The sequence below is a fragment of the Lepisma saccharinum genome, chromosome 17 (assembly GCF_977018435.1).
Source record: "Lepisma saccharinum chromosome 17, izLepSacc3.1, whole genome shotgun sequence".
Taxonomy (NCBI): Eukaryota; Metazoa; Arthropoda; class Insecta; order Zygentoma; family Lepismatidae; genus Lepisma; species Lepisma saccharinum.
The window spans coordinates 27,839,256-27,862,624 of NC_139245.1; the positions used below are offsets into that span (position 1 = coordinate 27,839,256).

General features: G+C 36.8%; 1 protein-coding gene across 5 annotated transcripts in view; it reads right to left on the reverse strand.

Annotated features, from left to right (window-relative positions):
* Positions 1–23,369, reverse strand: part of LOC146001643 (uncharacterized) — a 34,744-nt gene that overhangs the window by 2,630 nt on the left and 8,745 nt on the right. For 3 of the 5 annotated variants that reach the window (XM_083139224.1, XM_083139223.1, XM_083139226.1), the window contains exons 2-3: positions 12,876–13,053; positions 1,391–1,691 (exon numbers count right to left, since the gene is read on the reverse strand). In XM_083139224.1, coding sequence (XP_082995350.1) covers positions 1,391–1,691; positions 12,876–13,005 — 431 coding nt within the window. In that variant the 5' untranslated portion in view covers positions 13,006–13,053. Of the gene's footprint in view, positions 1–1,390; positions 1,692–12,875; positions 13,054–16,393; positions 16,469–21,217; positions 21,559–23,369 lie in introns of those variants that run through there. The other 2 variants (XM_083139228.1, XM_083139225.1) reach the window with 2 other exon arrangements.

The following is a 23,369-nucleotide window of genomic DNA, read 5'->3' on the forward strand; positions in this document are numbered from 1 at the left end:
ATATGTTTTCATGTTTCTCTTGTTACTTATTGTTGTAATATAATTATTGCACATGGTTCTTGTTTAACGGTTAGCTAGACCCTAAAGGAAGTGCATTGACTTCCCATTGTCAACAAATCGTGTAATCGCTGCACGCTTTCAACGGTGCCAGTAATTGGTATTGCTAATGTGCTAATTGGCACAAGGGCCAATAACTCGCAATTTGGAAGAAATAGGCCTTTCATGTTTTTAACACTACCATGGTGCTATTTAAAACATAAGAATGACGATGAGAGCGGTCTGACTTTGATAGCTTTATGTTAACCAGTAGTTGCCACCAGTGCCAAGTACCAGCATTCAGACTGGCAACTATTGGTACAGACTTTTAGTATTTAAACCATTTCACTTATATACTTTTCTGAGTTCTTTCATAATTTTCATTAGGCATATTCCTATTTGAATTGTTTTATAACTACAATATAGGCTTAGCTGCTACGTAGCCTACAATAACTGTGAATGTTAGAGGCTTAGCACATTGTAAATATGGAGTGCCAATAACTGAGCACAAATGTGACAATAACTGGTCAGTGTATGCCAACAACTAGACATTATCAGGTTCCGAATAAAACTTAAATAATTAAATAACTGCTTTCAGTTTTTACTATGTCTCAATCGATTTCACTTCAGAACAGGTGTCAAAGTTTATAAAATACCGAAACCGATACTGATACAATATGTGTAATCCATTTTTTCCAACTAGTTCCTCTTAAAGTGCCAATAACTGGTATGCTTACCCTATTATAAACATTTGCAAAATATAAACATTGCTATGGCAAATATGAAATAAATGGCTTAATAAAAATACCCGTGAGCGTACTAAAATGTCGCCAACTAAAAAATAGTGCTCTTTTACATAAGCTGTATGATTTCATTACATTGGAAGGGTCTCACCGGTAACGCCGTCGCCTTGTAATCAAGGGGTCCCGGGTTCGATACCCGGTGGAAGCATATAGTGGTTCGGATTCTACTTTAAACTGTAGGTCCAATTCCAATAAGCCTATCTGTGCATAAAAGTGGACTTAAAAACGAAACTCAAACTCATTACATTGAAGTAATCGATTTAAAAATCAATAAAAAATTCATGAACACGTCCATGTATATGTTCTAGATATTAAGATATTAAAACTACTTGTTACAGTTTGACATGTAAAACTATTAACTTATGTAATACTCAAGTAGACATTTAACGCTTTAACCATTTTGGTCTGGTAAATCAAAAAAAATATATATATGTACTTCTGCGGAGCTACATGCATTTACTTGCAATTTTCAATTTCAATCACTTACGCTAATAACAAGACAGGCATGCCGTTGCGAACAATGTAAGAAATTAAGAAAAAAATAGGCTCACTTGTATAAATCATCAACTTGCATATTCAATAAATCCTTGGAACGAAAAATTTCTTGATAACAGCATGTGACATTTCTTCGTTGAACATCTACTCCGTACAGTGGTAAATATTCCTTCCGAAATATTATGGAGTCCAGAGTAGATTCAATTATAGGCGGTTCTTTCCCACACTTTATCGGTGATATTTTTTCGTAATGTTTCTTTCCATCTGCTTCGTAGATGCCTGTATCTGGTATCTTGCATCCTGGTGTATATACTAAGTACCCGACTGTACTGTTAAAAGAATGTATGTAGTAACTTCCTGGAAATAAGTAATAAAAATAATAAGAGAAACAATATTTGAAAGTTGACTGTATAACAATATAGTACTTAAATAGTTCTCCCATATTTTCAAGTACTAGCGATCAATTAGTTAATACTGACATACGGGTCAATCCATATGAAATCATACCAGCTGGTTGCTTGACCATTTTTAAAAAAGTTTATTTTTTGAGTGGTGTGAGCCTCATATATTGACAGTTCAGAACCACTCTTATTTTATTTTTACTATCACCGATTTGAAGATGGCGGGCATTTTTTTATCATGGCGCGCGTCATTTTCTCCATTCGTAAGCATCAGCGGCAACTTTTTTTTTCTCAGCTCTGGTAAGTCCTACGACAATGAGACAAAATCTGTGATGTTAAGCACATTATAGGCTACAATTATATTTCTGTGTAATTTTCTAAATATTATTCCTTCATAATAAATTTTAAGGTTAAAATTGTGTATTTTAATCGCTCAAAATGACATTTTCGGACATTTTTTTGAGGGGGAAGGCAGTTTACTTGACACTTGATTTTTTTTTGCGCAAGTACCTGTGTACCAATAGAGTACGTCAAAATTATTTGAAGCTTGAGACTTTAATATTTGTTTTTCTACAGGGTCATAAACATGTACTTTTTGTTAAAAAAAATCCAAGTTCAGGGTTAAATATCTCTGGTGGGCAGTTGTTTAAAAATCTGAAATTTGTACACATTACAGTAATTCAGGATAAGTAACTTCAGTAAAAATTTTGAGTTTGAGATTTAATTGGTTTAGGAGATACAAAACTCGTGAAAAATGCAATGTTTTGCATTAAATATGGCATGCCTAATTTCATTTGTTATTAACATTTTGTGTTGAAATTCTGCAAACTGTAATTTGGAATGTCAATGAACAACATTACAATCCTGAAATGGCTCTGCAATAAAGTATATATACGAGGGCGTGCTGAAAAGTAACGCTTCCTATGTTTTTATTTTCTTTGTTACCTTGTAAACGCATTTTGGATTTTGAGCAACCATACATTGCACTTATAAGACTTTCCCGCTTCTCAATTGAAGGTTTCAAACTTCTATCGCCAGGGGGTGCTGAACTATTGCGAGGAAAATGGCAGCATGTAACCATGCAATGTTGGTGAAGCGCCTGAAGTAGCGTGCAGTGATCGAGTTTCTAAATGCAGAAAATGTGCTACAAATTGACATTCATCTGAAACTGAGGGAATGTTATGGTTATGAATGTGTTAGACATCAGTACTGCGCGATCTTGAGTTTATCATGCTCTTAAAGAAAACCTCAGCTGAACACGAATCCGATGACCTCCATCAGTTCTAGTTCCTGGCCTTTCACTCCATTCTCTCACATAGCTGAGATTTTTTCAGCTGTGGGTTTTCTTTAAGAGCATGATAAACTCAAGATCGCGCAGTACTGATGTCTAACACATTCATAACCATAATATTCCCTCAGTCTCAGATGAATGTCAATTTGTAGCACATTTTCTGCGTTTAGAAACTCGATCACTGCACGCTACTTCAGGCGCTTCACCAACATTGCATGGTTACATGCTGCCATTTTCCTCGCAATAGTTCAGCACCCCCTGGCGATAGAAGTTTGAAACCTTCAATTGAGAAGCGGGAAAGTCTTATAAGTGCAATGTATGGTTGCTCAAAATCCAAAATGCGTTTACAAGGTAACAAAGAAAATAAAAACATAGGAAGCGTTACTTTTCAGCACGCCCTCGTATATATACTTTATTGCAGAGCCATTTCAGGATTGTAATTTTGTTCATTGACATTCCAAATTACAGTTTGCAGAATTTCAACACAAAATGTTAATAACAAATGAAATTAGGCATGCCATATTTAATGCAAAACATTGCATTTTTCACGAGTTTTGTATCTCCTAAACCAATTAAATCTCAAACTCAAAATTTTTACTGAAGTTACTTATCCTGAATTACTGTATTGTGTACAAATTTCAGATTTTTAAACAACTGCCCACCAGAGATATTTAACCCTGAACTTGGATTTTTTTAACAAAAAGTACATGTTTATGACCCTGTAGAAAAACAAATATTAAAGTCTCAAGCTTCAAATAATTTTGACGTACACTATTGGTACACAGGTACTTGCGCAAAAAAAAATCAAGTGTCAAGTAAACTGCCTTCCCCCTCAAAAAAATGTCCGAAAATGTCATTTTGAGCGATTAAAATACACAATTTTAACCTTAAAATTTATTATGAAGGAATAATATTTAGAAAATTACACAGAAATATAATTGTAGCCTATAATGTGCTTAACATCACAGATTTTGTCTCATTGTCGTAGGACTTACCAGAGCTGAGAAAAAAAAGTTGCCGCTGATGCTTACGAATGGAGAAAATGACGCGCGCCATGATAAAAAAAATGCCCGCCATCTTCAAATCGGTGATAGTAGAAATAAAATAAGAGTGGTTCTGAACTGTCAATATATGAGGCTCACACCACTCAAAAAATAAACTTTTTTAAAAATGGTCAAGCAACCAGCTGGTATGATTTCATATGGATTGACCCATACGCAAGTCTAACTCTTTTGTGGAAGTGACCACAGGCATACTCAGGGGTAAGCGGATGGAGCTGCAGGCCCCAAGAAATTTTCAAATGAGAGTAGTAAAGACCTTTGGAAAAACAAAGTGATAAATGCAAAACCTTGTAAAATGTCCTCTAGTACAGTTTTGTCTTGAGTACACTATTAATAGAGCGAAAAGTTCCAAATATACTAAACATTTTATTGTGTATTCCGCCTCTCCCCCCTCCGGAAAGAATATCCTGCGCACGCCAGTGGAAGTGACTGTGTAACTTTACTTACGTACATAAATATATATCTAACATTCATGTGATTAACATCTTGGTTACTCGGTTACACCACGAATACAGGCTTGTATTCCACTGTCATGATGGGACTTCAATACCTTAGAAATCTGTAGATTAGTGAACAACGAAATGTCTGCTGCTTTGAAAAATGCGTTCTCAACATTTGTGGCAGCACTGATTATTTTTGTTTGTAATAGTGACATAATATTAGTAACCAAACAGCAAAATGCATATTGTAAACGCATACAAGATCCAGCAAGAAAGTTTACAAGACAGAATTTTATTCTAATGTTTTATATTGGAGAATCTCACCTCGTAGCCTATTATTCGATTTCCTTCGCACATATTATTTTTATTAATGCCTTAATGTTTGTCAAATACTTTAATAGTTGTTAATTGACTTGACATCACGTCTAATCATTTTTACTTTTCAAAAACAAGCATTGTGTCTACTTCTTATAGCCACATGTATTATCATATTATTTTGTTGCAGTTGAATAATGGAATTATTTCCATAGAGTAGCGTGCGCCCATTCTCAGATCACTGTGACTAATTTGCAAACAACATTAATTTGTATCACAAAATATTTTTGGGGTCCCGAGTTCGATACCCGGTGGAGGCACATTGCACAGTGGTTCGGAACCCACTTTAAACTGTAGGTCCCGTCCCAATTAGCCTTACAGTGCATAAAGTGGAATTAAAACACCAAATCAATCAATCAGTCAATCACAAAAGATTCTTGTATATGTAGCAAAGGGGAGAGACATGTTTGGAGCTTGTTAGTAATATTTTAATTGAACTTTTTCATGATTGTTGAGGGAAGTAAACAGAGGAAAAGATGCGTAGAGAAATAAAGAGGTATTAAGAGAGAAATAAACTAAAGCTAGAAACGTTTTATAACTGAGGAAATAATACATACGCGCGCGGCACACACACACACACACACACACACACACACACACACACACACACACCACACACACACACACACACACACACACACACACACACACACACAGGCGTAGCTAGAACTTTATATTTGGGTGTGCACAAAGAAAAAAATGAGGTCTTGCACCTTTTTAATAGCATATTTTGCAACACAATCACTTGGCTCTTTAACTGCACTGATGTTTGTAAAGGAATATAAATTCAATAAATGACAGTGTTGGAAATTTCTGAATATATGTAGTAGAAAAAAATCAAATTGCATAGAAATTACACACACACAAATGTAACGAACCTGAGAATTTAAGATTTTATATTTATAAGAAGTTAAGATTTTTAAAATGTTTATTACTTGAAATAATGTGCAAGTTGTCACAGATAATTATAGTTAGACTGATACAGTTGTAGTTGGAACTTTTATGTATGTTTATAAATACGTCAAAATCTGTTCGTGTTGACGTCACTTTCTCATGTCAGCCGAGGAAGTGAACCCACCTGAATGTTCCTCACCTGACGACAATCGGTGTTTGAAAAAACAGGTGAAGGGGAAGAATCAACAAGAACTTGGTAACAGTTAATGGAATGCCGGAATAATGTAATTGGTAACTATTTTAGTTTCATTCTGGCTATACTCGAAATAATAATTAAGTACAGAAACTTTCGTGTATTTATGTTTGTCTCGTCCAACGTTAATTCTATAGGAAAGTGTCTTTAGTGATTGTGATGTGATTTAATATGATATAGAATTGTTCCTCTTCAGGCAGAAACGTAAGCAAATCTGTGCCTTGCTTGTAAGTACACATACGATAGAAAATATAAGTGCTTATAAAAACTACGTTTAACTTTGAATACTGTGTTGTGTTTCTTTTCTGCCCAGCAAGCCCTGTTGATTTGCAGATTCTCATGTTCCCGACTAAAGGAGTAGCGGACTAACTTTGTGATGACTGGTGTCCAACCGGGGGGACGTTGCATAGTTATTTTGGCACACCAACGCGGGGCTCGAGTGCATAGTTATTTTGGTACAATCGTGGGGCTTGAGTGCAAAGTTATTTTAGCAATTAAAACGTGATACCCGATTTAGTGCATACTGAAAGTGCTCGTGCATAGAATTCACGAAGGTGATATTGAAAGTCCTTGGAATTCACGAAGGTAAAAGTGTGATAGTGAAGTGAAGGTATTAACTGGTAAGAGTCATAGACGGTGTAGTAGAATGGAGAAAGACGCGACAGGAATGAATCTGCGAAGCAGAGGAAGAACGACAATGGATGCAGAAACCAAGTTTGGATGCTGTGATGATCTTACCAATGACAGGGAATTCTTCCAGTGTTGCCAATGTTTGCAGAGGTTTCATAGTAGTTGTGATGGGCAGGAAGTAACGTTGGCATCAAATAAAGAGATGCGATGCACATCATGCTTGTCAGCACCAGAACCAGAACTGAGCGTTCCTACCAAACCCTCATCAGATCACTGGCTACTTGATTGGTTGATGAAAGATAAAGCAGAGCGAAAACAGAAAGAAAAGGAGGATGAAGAGCGTAGACAGAAGGATGAGGAGCGTAGACAGAAGGATGAGGAGCGGAGACAGAAGGAAAGAATAGAGGAGGAGAAACAGCGTAAGAAAGAGATGGCTCAGATAGAGAAAGTTCGAAAGAAGGAGATGATGGATTTTAAACTCATGGTTGAGTCTATAGAAGAAAAGAGAAGGAAAGAGAAAGAAGAGGAAGAGGAAAGGAGAAAGAAGGAAAAAGAAGAGGAAGAAGAAAAGAGAAGGAAAGAGAAAGAGGAGGAAGAGGAAAGGAGAAAAAAGGAAAAAGAAGAGGAAGAAGAAAAGAAAAGGAAAGAGAAAGAGGAGGAAGAGAGAAAGAGAAAAGAAGACTTAGATATTTTCCGTGCATTGATTGAAAACCAGGAAGAAAGGAGGATACAGGAAGATATAAAACTAAGGTCAGAGCTACAGGCTCTATTCTCTCAACATAAACTTGAACAGGTACAGAGCATCAGAGGAGAGATAGAAAAGCTTAGTAGTAAAGTCACTGAAAAGGTGGACGAAAGGGTAAAGGAAATTGTGGAAGAGCAGCTAGAGTTCTTAACAGTTCGGCAAGGACGGATAGAGAAGGAACAGGATCAATTGAAGAAGAATATGGAAACCTGCCTTGAAATTGTCCAGTCTGGAAGAGAATCTGAATGTGACCCTCCAGAGAGAGTTCAAGAATTAAAGAGTTCTGTAGAGTCTATTAATGTAGCATTACAAACCTTTGGTGAACGAACAGAACTCATAGAAAATATAGTGCAAGAACAGAAAGTTGAAATAAAGGAAGCTGGAGAAAAGGTTAATTTTCTCCATGAGAAGGCTAAAAAGATGGAAGTATCTCTTCGCCAAGAAATTCAGGAACAGACAGTTACAATTATAAGTAGGGTCAGTGAACTGCAGGAAAAGATCCATAATTTACAGATTCGACCAGTAACCTCTTCCGATATACTGCCTGATCCAATCCGAGGACTGAACCCAGAAGCTACTTCCTATGAACCTCCAGTTGTACTTCCAAACCCATTCTTCCCCGGTAATACCACAACTTCTGATAGATGCAAGAGGCCTAGAGAAAAGGATAGTAATGACAGTTTTTCTCCTCGACGCAGAACAGAGTTTAAGATGCCCAGAATGGCTGATATCGCGAACATTCCGAAGTTTAAAGGCGATATCGAAGCTCAATCTGCCGAAAGATATCTGCGTGAATTAAATGTCAGTTTTGACTTAATGCAAGTGCCTGAGCACTATAGATTGGAATTATTACCTCGTGTTTTCACCGGCAAGGCTGAGCATTGGTTAGCTGGTAATATGGACAACTTTGTGAATTATGATGATTTCTGCGCACGCTTTAAGGATGAATTTGCATCAGAAAAGGCAAAACAAAGACAACTAGCGGCTGTGAGGAACCGAAGGTATTCTCGCCTGGTCCACGACAACTTAGAGAGTTTTGCCTGGAGTGTCTACGCAGCGTATAGAAACCTAGCTGACAATTTTAATGAGAGTGAAGTACTTAATTTGATCATTGGACAGTTGCCGTATCGCATTCGGAATCTTTGTCTGGCGCATGCTCCACGAAGTGTGGATGAATTGACACACTTCTTAAAGGACTTCGATATTTATGATGACCCTGATGCTTGGAAGCATAAAGACGACTCCAAGAATAAAGATGCTGCAGGGAATAAAAGTTTTAAGATCCGGAATATCCAAACGGATTCAGAGAGGCGAGGAGGAAATTTCTCACGACCTCGAAGATTCAACAGAGGATTAGGCAGGAGAGGTTTCAACCAAGATCAAAACCAAAGACAGAGCAATTTCTACAGGCCTCGTCCAGAACAAGAGCAGAATTCTCCAGACAGATGGCGTTACGAAGAACGACGTAGCCGTAGTCCGCTCAGACGGTACTCTCCACGACGTAGAGGTGACAATTGTAGTTCCTTCTCACCAAGACATGACGTTGCCTCTGAGCAGGAAGAAGCAGTGGAGACTACTAGAGAGTTTCTGCACAACCAGCGATCCCAATCATGTCAAACAAACGTCGACCTTTTCTAAGTGTCTCCTCTTCATTTAGGCAAGTGAACTCGACGGGACGTAAAATACAAGGATAATATGTAAATTCTTTTTGCTGATCGAAAATGTATCTTCAGGCAGTCAAGTGCAAACAAATTCCAATGTGAAACTGGTGTATTTTCCGGAAGACTCAACAAGAGAGTGTTAGATGGTAGACAAATAGAACTGGAAATCGGTGGTTATGAATTTTAGCACCAAAGTATCCATTTAAGAAGGTTTTGGTTCTGACTTCCTCTGGCGTATGCTTTTTATAAAAACTGCACCAGGCAGAAATAAGTATTGAGAAGAATGCAGTTGATGCGTTGTTTGTTACCACTCCTGATCAAATGAAGGAGGATTTTCCAGATATATATTTAGTGCGGTACATCCGAAAGGTCCAGAATGAGGATAGAATCGGGATGTATAAATCCGTAGACCTCTCAGAGAAGGTCCATATAGTAAATATTTGGATTGATTCCTATAAGCAGGAGTTATTGTATTGCTGGTGTGGAATTTAAAGGCATTATTCTAGAAGCACAGAAGCAAGAAGAGTGTTGAGTTTGAAGTGCTATGGAAAAGTACTGATTCAGTTCATTGCTTATCGAAACCTATACAGTTTTCTACAAAGTCTTTCTGGAGAAGAAAATAAATATATGGAATCAATCATTGCCTGAATTCACTGTTTATTGGTTGTTTAACTACCATCGATTACATTCTGTTTTTGATACTGTAAACTACGTTCCCTCTGAGCTGTTGTCAAATGAAGAGAAGCCAAGATTGAGTCATTCAATTGTCAAGATAAACTCTATATTTCAATGTTCTTTATGTACTCAAAATTTTTTCAGAACTTGTAAATTACAATTTCTTCAAAAATTTTCCCCAGACGAGGGGCAATTGTAACGAACCTGAGAATTTAAGATTTTATATTTATAAGAAGTTAAGATTTTTAAAATGTTTATTACTTGAAATAATGTGCAAGTTGTCACAGATAATTATAGTTAGACTGATACAGTTGTAGTTGGAACTTTTATGTATGTTTATAAATACGTCAAAATCTGTTCGTGTTGACGTCACTTTCTCATGTCAGCCGAGGAAGTGAACCCACCTGAATGTTCCTCACCTGACGACAATCGGTGTTTGAAAAAACAGGTGAAGGGGAAGAATCAACAAGAACTTGGTAACAGTTAATGGAATGCCGGAATAATGTAATTGGTAACTATTTTAGTTTCATTCTGGCTATACTCGAAATAATAATTAAGTACAGAAACTTTCGTGTATTTATGTTTGTCTCGTCCAACGTTAATTCTATAGGAAAGTGTCTTTAGTGATTGTGATGTGATTTAATATGATATAGAATTGTTCCTCTTCAGGCAGAAACGTAAGCAAATCTGTGCCTTGCTTGTAAGTACACATACGATAGAAAATATAAGTGCTTATAAAAACTACGTTTAACTTTGAATACTGTGTTGTGTTTCTTTTCTGCCCAGCAAGCCCTGTTGATTTGCAGATTCTCATGTTCCCGACTAAAGGAGTAGCGGACTAACTTTGTGATGACTGGTGTCCAACCGGGGGGACGTTGCACAAATTGTTCATAAATGTTACAAACAAATACATCAAAATACACGTCATCTATAACAAGAAATGTCTGTCAAAAGGTACAATGTTCTTAAACTCATCAATAACTTTATTTACATCAATAGACGAAGCTTTTTCCTGTTCCTCAAATAGCAAAAGCAGGGCCTCCAATCTATCCTTCATCTGAGTTGCTCTTAATTTAGTTTTAACTTGTTTAAGCTTGGAGAAAGCTCTCTCACACACGTGCAGCTTGTGACAGGTATAGAAGAAAAGTGCTGCAGTACAATGTAGAATTATGTAAATATCTTCTTTCTCCAATGACATCAAAAAATCGAAAAACTATAGACACTCGTTTCATTAGCGATAATGCACACGTTTGTACCAAGTAATTACATTTTCAACTTCTTACAAACTGCCTCTTATTTTCTCTCTTATTGAAATATCTGTCTTTAATTATGTTTGATAAAGCAGCCCATTAGGGTGTGCCTAGGCACACCCGGCACACCCCGTAGCTACGCCTATGCACACACACACACACACACACACACAGAAGTATAGACCTGGAAGAAAGAGAGAGGGGGCCAGAAGGAGGAGATAGAGAGAGAGAGGGAGCGATAGAGAGACGTAGACAAGGGAGAAGAAAAAGAGCCACGAAATTTGTGTAGTGAGGCTAAGGGAAAGAAACAAGGCAAGAAAAGAGCTAAGAAAAGAAAGATAAGAACAGGGAAATATAAAAAGAGATTGAAACTGAAAGAGAATGCTACAATAGAGGAAAATATGCTGGTATTTATGAACTGAACAGGGGCTACATGAAGACACCAGTAGCTTATCAAGGAGCTGCATGTGCCAAAATTAGTTATATCACACTGTACATTAGATATAACTACTTTCCATGGACAATGAACAGAACTCCTAAAAGACAATAGAAATATTAAGAAATGCCCATATCACCCTATCTCTAAACATCTAGTCACGTACATAAAATGCGAAGAAACTATTAAGAACTTACATATGTAATAAAAAATCCAATGGTAATTTACAGCGTGCAGCCATCTATTATGAGATATTGTACAGGACAAATAAATGTTGATGTTTGAGAAGTATTAATCGACCGAGAGCAGACACACATGTTTAATGTGAAGCATATAGACTTTCGATTCTAGAAAAATTAATAAGGTCATTCATTACAGAAGGTATTTAGAAACAACTTGGCTTTATATAGCAATGGATACATTAGTTTCATTAAGGACCTGACTGGTCCTTCCGTTTCTCAGAAAAGAGATAACAAAAATGTATGCATTCGAGTTATTCAATTGCACAAAGTATAATCCCATAGTGTTTAATGAAGGACACTTTTTTATTAAGAAAAAATAACTTTTATTCTGCATATTGTGCTCTCTAGAACGCAAATAGCGATAAATTACACCCACACAGATATATTCCATGTGAAAGTTCTCCTGAACATCAATTTTTAAAATTAAATGCAATGCTGTATCTTTACCCTATCTTGTGAGTAAACAATCTAAAATTGTCATTTTCGTAAAAATTTAACTATTATACATAATTAAGTTAAAAAGTAGAAGGTATTTTGAATATTATTTGTTTATTTTAACTTTTTCATTTACTTGTGTTTTCTATTGTGTCCCACTCGTGACACCAAAAAAATAATTAATTTCTCTTTTAATTGATGCATTAACTGCACTAGAATATTAAAGGTCAATTACCTTCTCTCCTTGTCTTAAAAATATATTTTTCACCATTTGACAATTCACAGAAATAAGTTGGATATTTATATTTATATTTCAGATATTTATGTTGGAGATTACACAATATTAACTTTAGTAGTAACATTAACTAAACTCTTACAGCAATTTCTTGAACGAAGTGTGTAAAAGTTAATAACAAAATAAAATAATCATGCATTTCAGTACACTAACCATGTGAAAAATGGAAAACAGATGTGATGGATATTGATTCATCTGGTGGATCGAATAACAAAATCTCCCCAATAACAATAGTAGACTAATAATAATTGTAACAATAATAGTATAAAACATTAAATTTGGAATAAAATTTGTTTACGTTATTAGTTTATAATAATTGTTATTGCATAATAATAATCATAAAGACAATAATAATTATTTTTGTTGTTATTCCCCGTTCTACTATTAAAGTTTTATCAATAACCTGGCCCCGCCTACAAAACTTTCTGGCGACGCACATGCACATACACACACTTACCTCCAAAGCGCGGATTAATGAATGGTGAATTGAGACCGGAGAAATTGCTGTAGAAAAGCATCCCCATCGATACCAGAAGACATATCCAGAACAATCGCTTCCAGAGACTGCCACAGTGGTTCGATGACATTGACTTCTGTCTGGCAGGACTAAGGACGTTACTACTCTGCGTGTTGTTCTTCATGTGATAAGAATAAAAGTAAAAGACCCAGGTCAGAGAGCCATTTGATAAAAGAGGGAGCAACAAAAGTATACATAAAAAAAAAAAGGTCGATGTTTACACCACGAGGAAGATAACGCTTTTAAGGAAAAGTCAAGCTTTCTAGTTGAGCTGTTTGATTAAGTATACAGGGTGTTTCCGGGCTGATGATACAAACTTTCAGGGATGATGGAGAAGGGCACATGTATTAATTTGAGATAAGGAACCCTGGTCCGGAAACGACTTAGTCGAAAGTTATAAGCGAAAATCGGTGTATGATGATGTATTACTTTTATTACCTGCACAAGTTTCACAAGCTGCTACATTCACAACAGTTGTTCAAAGTGGCGTCCCCCAGCTTCGCTGCAGGCATGACAGTCTTGTGTAGTAGACTGAAGAGGATCTCCTGGTAAGAATTCTCGCTGCCTGTGACATTGCTCGAACGAGCCCAAGGTTGTTGCAACGTGTACGCCAGAGCTTTGTGCGACGATGCCTGCAGCGAAGTTGGGGGACACCACTTTGAACAACTGTTGTGAATGTAGCAGCTTGTGAAACTTGTGCAGGTAATAAAAGTAATACATCTTCATACACCGACTTTCGCTTATAACTTTCGACTAAGTCGTTTCCGGATCAAGGTTCCTTACCTCAAATTGGTGAATGTGCCCATCTCCATCATCCCTGAAAGTTTGTATCATCAGCCCGGAAACACCCTGTATACACAGAAACTAATCGAATCGAATCCACAGTTGTAGGTGGAATACGATTACGCAAGGGAATAGTTTCGAGAGACCGTTTAACAGCAACTCTAGGTTGTGCAAAAAATACAATTTGCATCAGTTATTTCTGCTTATTTTTCTTATAGCAAATATGTACATGTTGGATCTTCACTGTTTACACATGCCCAATATATCAGTGGCGTATACTGAGTCCAAGATCTGGGCTATCTCACTATGTCAGTCACGTGGTCCTAGGCTATGAATAGAAATAAGTTTACCAACTCCTATGAAATCAGGTTGCCAACTCATAGGAAATCAGGTTGCCAACTTCAGAATGACCATCATCATTTCACTGATTTGAATAATTTTATTTACAATTTCTGATCGATTTTCCTCCTGTATTTTATTCTCTAGACTTCAGGCTTCGCCGATGGCCTAGCTAGCCTATAATATACGCTCCTGCCCAATATAAAATTATACTTATAATATTTTCTTTAATTGATTCAGTGTGACTTAAACCAACAGAAAATAGCAGTCTGTGACTTATATGCCCTTTCTCGACACCCTAGAATTAGTCTTATGTTTTCTAGACATTTTCTAGACTCAATATGTTTAGAAACGTGAACATGCTAATAGTTATCCATTCTCTCTGTCCATACTTGATACAACGCTCTATGTTGCTCCTCTGCCTCTTATGCTAATCTAGAACAGTTGTTCTCAACCTTTCTGAGCCTGCGGCGCGGTATATTTGCTTTTTTTAAAAGTCGATCTCCCGAACCCAATAATTTTAATCGTATATATAGTATAGACTAGTATATATAAAGAATTGAAGGCAGATTATTTTGACCTGTTTGCACTATATATGTGTAAAAGTGGCGTGTAATTTTCTTTCGTTTTCGACCAATTTGAACTATTGAAGCCATTGGTGGACTTAGTGATGACCAAGTATTATAAAAAGTATTGATAGCATTATATTACAATGATCAATAGATGTTCGAGCATTCTTTTTCTAGATAGTAAAAAAAATAAAACAAAATTAGCACAAATGAATTAATCGGGACTATATTTACTAGATACTTCATGAGTCGACACCGGGAATCGAATCCGGAGATTGTTGGTTACGAGTCAATAACATTAACTAATGGACACAAAGCCAGAGTGAAATATTTAGCATGTTTGTCGCAGTTTTGTCTGAGTTTAAAATCCTCAAGCTTATGCCTTTGTGTAACCATCCCCAGTAGAAGATGCATGAAAAGAAGTACTACTTCTATTTCGCAAAAATCTATTAATACTATCACCTTGTTATCAAAGGCTCCTGATTTTGTTCTCTGCTGGAAGTGCATTGTAGAGAAGATTCCACGTTGAAGGTCCACTCCCGATTAATTTATCTGACCACAAACTGAACTTCAAACGGACCCTTGTAATTATTTCCATGTGAATTATATATAGCATATATACGTATATCTTATAATTCACATGGAAATAATTACAAAAGCTCTCTATATATATATATGTAGCTGGACCCTGGGGCCAAGTGGTTAGCACATAGCGCTGCGAAGCCAAGCGTCCCGGGTTCGAATCCCGCTCGGGCTTGGTTGTTTGTGAATGTCCATTCATCAATTTCATCATTTCATCACTTATCCCCATCTTCGCAAATTAGCCAAGAGCCACAAAACGCGAAGTAAAATAAACTATATATATATATATATATATATATATATATATATATATATATATATATATATATTGCTGTACTTGATATGTCGTAAAATCTGCATATTATATTTCCAACTTTACATCTTATATGTTCACAGCATATTCTATGCCCCTCCCAGAAAGAAAGTTCTGCATCAGCCTATGACAAGGTCGTTTATCGACTGCTTGACCGCTCCGCTACCGTTCACGGCCCACTGCCTGATTTTGCCTCCTCTGTACAGTCAGCGGCAATGAAATTGGGAGACCTAGATCCTGAAATACTCGCTTCCCTGCAAGGCGTTATGTGTGTTGTCTAAGTCTACGGCGGTGGTAGAAGTTACCACTGAAAATTTACAATTGAAATCCACTTATCGCCGTAGAGCTATGCAACACACACAACGCAGTGGAGGGAAGCGAGTATTTTAGGATCTAGGTCTCTCACATTTTTTTGCCGGTGACTGTACATTACCTTTATGATTTACGAACAAAAGTTGTACAGGTTGTACAGAAATATTTGAAACATACTTAAGAGCCAATGTAATTTATTTGATTTTTTTTTAAAAAAAAAACATTCACAGTTGAAAAATTGAAAAAACAAGGGGTTGTGGGCTTGGCAGACCCCCCGCCTACTTATCCCCTCGTGTAAGCTAATGTGTTGTGATTCGCCTAGGATCACTGTCTGCAACTCTATAACACCAGTGTCTCTTTTTGAGTGTAATTGTAACTGATTGACATTTTGAAATTTTTGCTTGTGTACGTCAAAGGAAAAAAAATGTGTAACTACATAGAAATCCGAGGCCTAGTAGCTAATCATACCTAGGAACTGTTGTTCTCTATAATACAAGAAAATACGATTTTACCCATCATATCATTTGCATAATAAAGCAAACGTTGAGAATTATACTTACAAGAATTTGATGATGTTAGCTCAAATACACCACACCTCGTCATTCGAACACCGTATACTGAGAGGCTTGGGAGTCTGAATAATGGGAAATTAACACAAGCTTCTACAAGCATTTTTATTATAGACGACATAACGTCATACTTAAAGGCACCAAAACGAATGTAATAAGTCTATAAATGTTGAAAAAAGACAAATAGAAAGTCAGTACGTTGTTAGAAATGTTGCTAAGGGGGAAGCGATTGTACAATTAAAGATATTTTACAGTACCCACATCTCTAGATATGTTTTTGATTGCGTATATGCGATTTGTACTAAGTGAATATTTTCCTTCGAGGACTGCAGTATTTATTTACGGGCATCTATTATTAAAAAAGTATAGAGAAATGGACAGACAGTAACCAGGCACGTAGACGTATCCCCTCCTTCCCTCTCCCTTTCTCTCTCTCTCTCTCTCTCTCTCTCTCTCTCTCCATATATAGGCCTATATATATGTGTGTGTGTGTGTGTTTATATACACACATAATGAGAGAGAAATGTATATACATATAGAGGACTGGCACTCACACTCAAAACCTCCCTCAGGCGGTTCTTTTCCTTACACTACATACCAAATTATTCTATTGATTATAGAGATAGTAACGAGACCGAAACCACCCTAAGAAAATCGATACGAGAACTAGATCAGATGCTTCGAGACTTGACATGGTGAGAAAAACACATAGCCTATGTAAAATCTACCCTATACTATTTCAGATTATATCGTCCGAAATGCGAGTGAATTATAGCATTTGAAAATTTAGCCTGAATCGAAATTGCTTTGATATACTGTTTATTTGGACTTATTTATTTAAAAGATAGCTTACACAAGAACTTGTTTTCATTTTGATTTAATAAGTATATATATTTTTTTACTTTTTGTGTCATTTAATTCGAAATTTGAGTCAAGAAGAAACTTTCACTTCGAGACCGAGAATTGTAAACTTATAATTCAAAAGTAGACCGTATCTGGCATAATGTTAGAAATTACCGTAACATTTACATTATTCTACCGTTAAACGCACCGGTTTATTTAAATTTGAATATTTAACATCATGCATAAAGATAGATAATGATTATAAATTACGATTGCGTACAAAATACATATATTTTTAAAAACTAAAAAATTAAAATTACGTTTATTAGAGTGGAAAAGGATGACTCTTTCCCAAGACACCTAAATGCCAACTTCCATTGCACATAGTACACACTGGTTTGCATTTTGCAGATTAACGAGGTTTTGGCGTCTGGACTCACAGCCAGTACAATCCTCTATGGGGCTCGTGCTGTGTCGTCCCTATATGTTTTAATTGTCCCGGCATCCATCTCACCTTATCACCATTCATCCTCAATTCCCGATTAGCCAAAAGTGGCTTAAAAACGGTCATGGTAGTTTTTTTTATGGTACTCCAGTCAGCTTTTTAAAGTGCACATTTAACTCGAGTCAAGGTCAAGAAAGAACGAGATAGATAGATAGAGAGAGAGAGATTTCCTCGTTCAAGAGATTAGACGAGACTGTGCCAAGTTTCGTCTCGTCTCGTCTCGGTACCAATCCCAATTGGCGAACAGAACACATTCCTACACGTACCACTAATACGTACAGTATCTGCACACAACAACTCTTGAAGTTATACAATCCACACTGCTCGGCATGCCACATAATAAAGTAAGCTCCATTAGAAAAACGTACATGAAAGAAATGCAACAAAAAATAAGAGTACATCATGTTCAGACAGCGATGTATAATATAATTGTACCTCCATGCTAACGAGATGTAGGAATAATAAAGACTGTGAATATCCATTTTGTTCACGGCACACAAAACTTGAAGTGCAGAGACGTTGAAATCTTTAAAAGCAGCAAGATGCGTATTCAAAATGAAGAAACTTTCAACATTCTCAATTGCGTATGAACATAACACTTGATTAATAAAAGAGTTGTCACAGCAATTAACACCCGACAGCAACATACCGCAGTGGACATCTAGGAAATGTACATAAGTAGGTATTGTTAATATGAAACAGCACATCATAATCATTTTCATTATGGCAACAATGTCACTTCTATACGTGTGAGTTTCTAAATCAGAATATCAAGGTTCTAGTAACAGCCAGCCAGGGCCGGATTAAGACAAAATTGGGCCTGATGCTTGAAATCTTCGGTGAACAATAAACACAATGACGTTATAGTTACGTCACAGCGCAAAGAATAATAGTAACTGTATAATAAGTAACGCTGTGTCTAGGCGTCCGAAATTGGGGCTCCAAATTTCATTCTACGATTTATTTTCAGGTTAATATAGCGAAGGAAAACTGTTCAGCTTTCAGAAAATTCTCGTCTGTTTTCATCTGGGCCTATTTCAGGATTGGGCCTAATGCTGCAGCATCAATAGCACCCACCTTAATCCGGCACTGCAGCCACTCCCGTACAAAGATAATTTGACGCCCTAGGCAGGATTGTGGTTTTGGCGCCCCCCTTCCCCTCTCCAAAATTTAGAACTGAGGAAACAGAAAAACTCATTCAATATAGGTATGTAACAGTTTACATTTATGATTATAACATAAATGTTTAGCATATTTGAGAATATTCAGTTATGACTTATTGTTGTCTGAATAATATCTTTAAATATGTAGTATTGCTACTACTTTGGGAAACAGAAAATTCCAGCATTGTGTCACCAGAATATAAGCCCTTGTAAAAGAAGAAAAATTAAGAACAATAATTAAAATAAATAATACAGTGTGCAGCAGAAAAACATGTGATTTAAAATTTTTCAGCTTGCCTGAAAAAATGGCATCGTTGTCAAGTACGTATTACACATTATTCTCAGTAAAATTTCCAAAATATTTATGAAACTTGACATATATCACGAAGAAAAATTATTATAATTTATCTTTTCTTGCTTTCAATGAAGCAAAATTGTCAATTATCTTATCCAAATTGACCATTTTCCCAATTTATTTTTCAATTGACAATATTGAAAATTTTATTTTTCGGAAAGGGATTACAAAAAAACATTTCTTGGCAAACTGAGAATGTCACTAAGTAAGCATAATGTAATACAGGGTAAGTCTATAACTTCGTACCAACATCATAAATCGAAGGATTTATATTTTCGAGACGTCGCCGAACAGGGAACGTCGTATACCGAGTTAAATGGTGACGTCTATTTTTCACGTGGTGACCTCCAAAGGAAGTATTCAGGGCTCACTTCATCACATGAAAATCTTCGATTGGAACAAGGGTCGAATAACACCTTATACTTGTTTTCCTTCTCTCCTTACCTCTGCCAAGTGTAAAATTTTCGGCGTCGAATTGCCCAGTATTTCTCCCCCGAACAAAAGATTATGGTTAACGGAAAGCTATTTTTAGCTTACAACAATTCCCCCTCCTAAAACGCAAATAATGGTAAATTATTGAACTTAACTGTGCTACTTAACATCAAGACGCAGCGCCAACTGTAACAAACTCATTGTTGGGACGAAAGAAAAGGCAACATTCAGCTTGTTCCGTGTTCTCTTTGCCCAAGGACAGAAAATGCGTTGTTTTTAGAAAAGAAAAATAATAATAGCGCAGGAGAAAAAAAAATACATACAGCATATATACGAGGGCTGATTAGAATTTCCCCACACAAGAATCAATCTTTATCCAAATTCCCATATCAGTTCCATCAATCTTCCTCAGTATCCCAATTAGCCGAACGTGTGCGGAAAGAGATTCAAAATAACCTAATTCAATCAATCCAAAAGCATCTTCTCTGTGTTATACATTTTTCGGATCTGCCCCCCCCCCCTTAAAAAAAATCTTGGGTACGAGCCTGCTTTAAGCCAATTTTATGCACTAACAAGCTAATTAAGATTGAACCTACAATTGAAAGTGGGATTCGAACCCTGTGCCAACGAGAAATCGAACACCCTTTATTACAAGGAAATAACGCCTACCATGGCGGTAGCCTGTGACGTTCCCAAAACTTCCTTAGGCGTTTCAGGCTCTTATTTTTTTCGAGTCCGTCCTATATTTTGTCACCTTTTCCTGCATTTTACAATTTTCTTTAGGAATGTTGGGCTAAGGAGGGGTTATGCCCCAACCTTGAACCAAGTATGATTAAAATTTTAAAAAATACACTAAAACAAGCAGTCAACATGAACATGTTATTAATTACATTAGTCAATTGCACTGTTATCGACTTGAAGTTTTTGTATTGTGTCCAATATTATTTTTCTTATTTTTGTGTCGCTTTTCTGTTGCTTTTGAATTACTGGCGTCAAGGATTAATGGCTGTAGATAAAGTTGATGAAGAAACACTCACCAAATATGCTGAATTCTAGTGTACTGTGGAGAGAGCAAAAGTAACGAAAGAAAGCGGGAGTAAGAAAAAATATAAAAAATGCACTTTTTAGTCAAGATTATGCAAAACAGGCACTAATCCTCAAAATAGGCACGATAAAAATACCTTAACGAGCTCGAAAAAACATGAAATGAATTTAAAACATGAAGGTTCGTGTTTTATTGCAATGTATCTCCTCTGCAGTTAGTCGTTATTCTGCACAAAGATGTTTTCCCGAAGGGTAGTGGCAACACTGCTCATAGCTTTTTTCAATACAACACAAGAATCAATGTCAAACTGTTGATGTCACCCTTGTGTTTCATCTTCCTCCGTTCGATCACGCTCAAGAGAAGTAAAAATCTAACGTGCTGAATATTCAATGTTACATTGAGAAAGAACAAATCTAAACCTTCTAAATCTAAATCTTCCGATTCAAAGTGACTCTCTATATAGAACTCTTACCTTGCAAAATTTTAGATCACGAACCACCTATGTTGACTTAGTCGGTTAGTGTGACTATATCCCACACACGTCATATAAACACTGTACGTCATCTCACGAACTACTTTCATACTAACGTTATTACATTGTGTAAGTCCCACCGGAAAATCCGTACTTTTATTGGCGGAGCGGCTGTCGGACATTTTTGTGATCAATGAAGGACACTCCCTTCCCATAAATTACAACCAGAGTTTCTGTCACAGAGAAAGAGCTTACACTATAATTCGTCACTATTATGCTATGTGAACGACCACGCATGGTGAAAAATCAATCGAAAGCGAAGAATGTTCACGATATACGCACAACAAATCGATAATTCGATACACTGTCGTAATAAGACTGGTTAAGAAGACTAGCATACACACAGTGTTCAATGATTTCTTCGGTGTTGTATACAGTCAAGGGCGCCGACTTTCCAAAATTTCTGTGGGTGCATGCATATCAATGGCGGTTAGATCTGTAGGCCTAATTATCAAGTATTGTATACTTTAAACAACTTACATGCACAATTATATTATCAACACGTTACTAAAAGAAAATACCACATTCATACAAATTAAAATGAAAAAATCTTCATAAATGCAAATAATTTTAATTGTATTGCAGAAAGAACTATGCAAGGATTTTGTTGTGAACAGAACTAACTTTATGTACCAAATAATAATAATAATAATCATGACATGTTAACTTTCAATATAAAACACATTCCTTCTTACGTCATTTGCACTTATTAATTTTGTTTGCAATTTTGGTAATGTCAATATTGTTAGTAATTTCTTTATGAACATGCAAAATTGCCAAGTCATTCAATCTTTTTTGGGTCATTGTTGACCGCAAAAACGTTTTCAATCGTCTAAGTGCTGAAAATGACCGCTCAGAGGTACAAGAAGTAACAGGTATAGTTAAAATCACCCGTACAAACTTCACAAATTCTGGGACCACTGTTTTCTCTACTTAAAATATTTGTAATGTATGACAAGTTGGCCACTTTTTCTTTGTTCCTTCTGCACACATCTAGAAACATGTCCCTGTGCAATGTTAGCTTGTCTTTATCAAAGTCTGTCCCATCTCAATGTTTTAATTGCTTATTATTTTTTGATAATGGCAAGTGAGAAATATTTATTTTATATTGTTTTTATCAAACTAAAAATCTTGTGTGTGCGGCGCACCCACAAGATTATTTATGTGGGTGCTTGAGCCCCGGAGCACCCACGTAGTCGGCGCGCATGTATACAGTAGACCCCATTACTGCCCGTTACATGCAAGATCCTAGCGGGGGGTGTAAGGGGTGATGAAACTGATGAAGGAACACTCACAAAGAACACCCATGCCCATTTCGGGATTCGAACCCGGAACCCTATAGTCTGTTCGGCGAAAGAACGAACTTGAAAATTCTATTTTTGTCTTTTCCGTGGAAAGCCAGGGAGGGTCACATGAACTGCTGAATCAATCGACTTGGTTCAGTTGCCGTGGTAAGGGGAAATTCTCGTGGTATTCTGCATTCAAATTTTTCGTCGAAACAGGTGGCGCCCTCAACAAGGTCAAGCACGGCGAAGCCTAATGGTTGCCGCCGCGTAGCAAGAGAATGGTTTCCAACTCCTCGCCTCGAAGTGAAATGCGAGCGAAGGTTTGACTGTTTATCCAAGTGTATGATTGGATAAAAATCAGGCGTGTAGCAACACCGCTTTCCCCACCTTGAACTGGGGGCAGAAAAAAGTCTGGCTTTCCTCAAGTTCATTTTAGCATTGTAGCGCTGTTATAACCACTCCGTCACATGGGTCGGCTCGGCGTGTGAGAGAGTAAAGGTATAAAAGAGAAATGAAACGAGAGAGAAAAGGTAAAGCTAATCCCTACACATTGCAACATGCCTTGAAGATGGAGGTGATGCGATCAGCACCACTCTCCAGCCGCCTTTACCCCTCAGGATGAACTCAAGAGCAAGAAAATTGCTGAAAAAATTCCCCACCTGAAATCACGTATTCCGCGAATCAAACCCGCGTCCCTCGCATGCCAGTCAGACGCCATAGTAACTGAACCACACAAATATCAACAAGTGAGCTTGCAAGCAAGAAAAATCGATTTTAAAGACTTAGGAAGGAAGGCGGGAGTATCG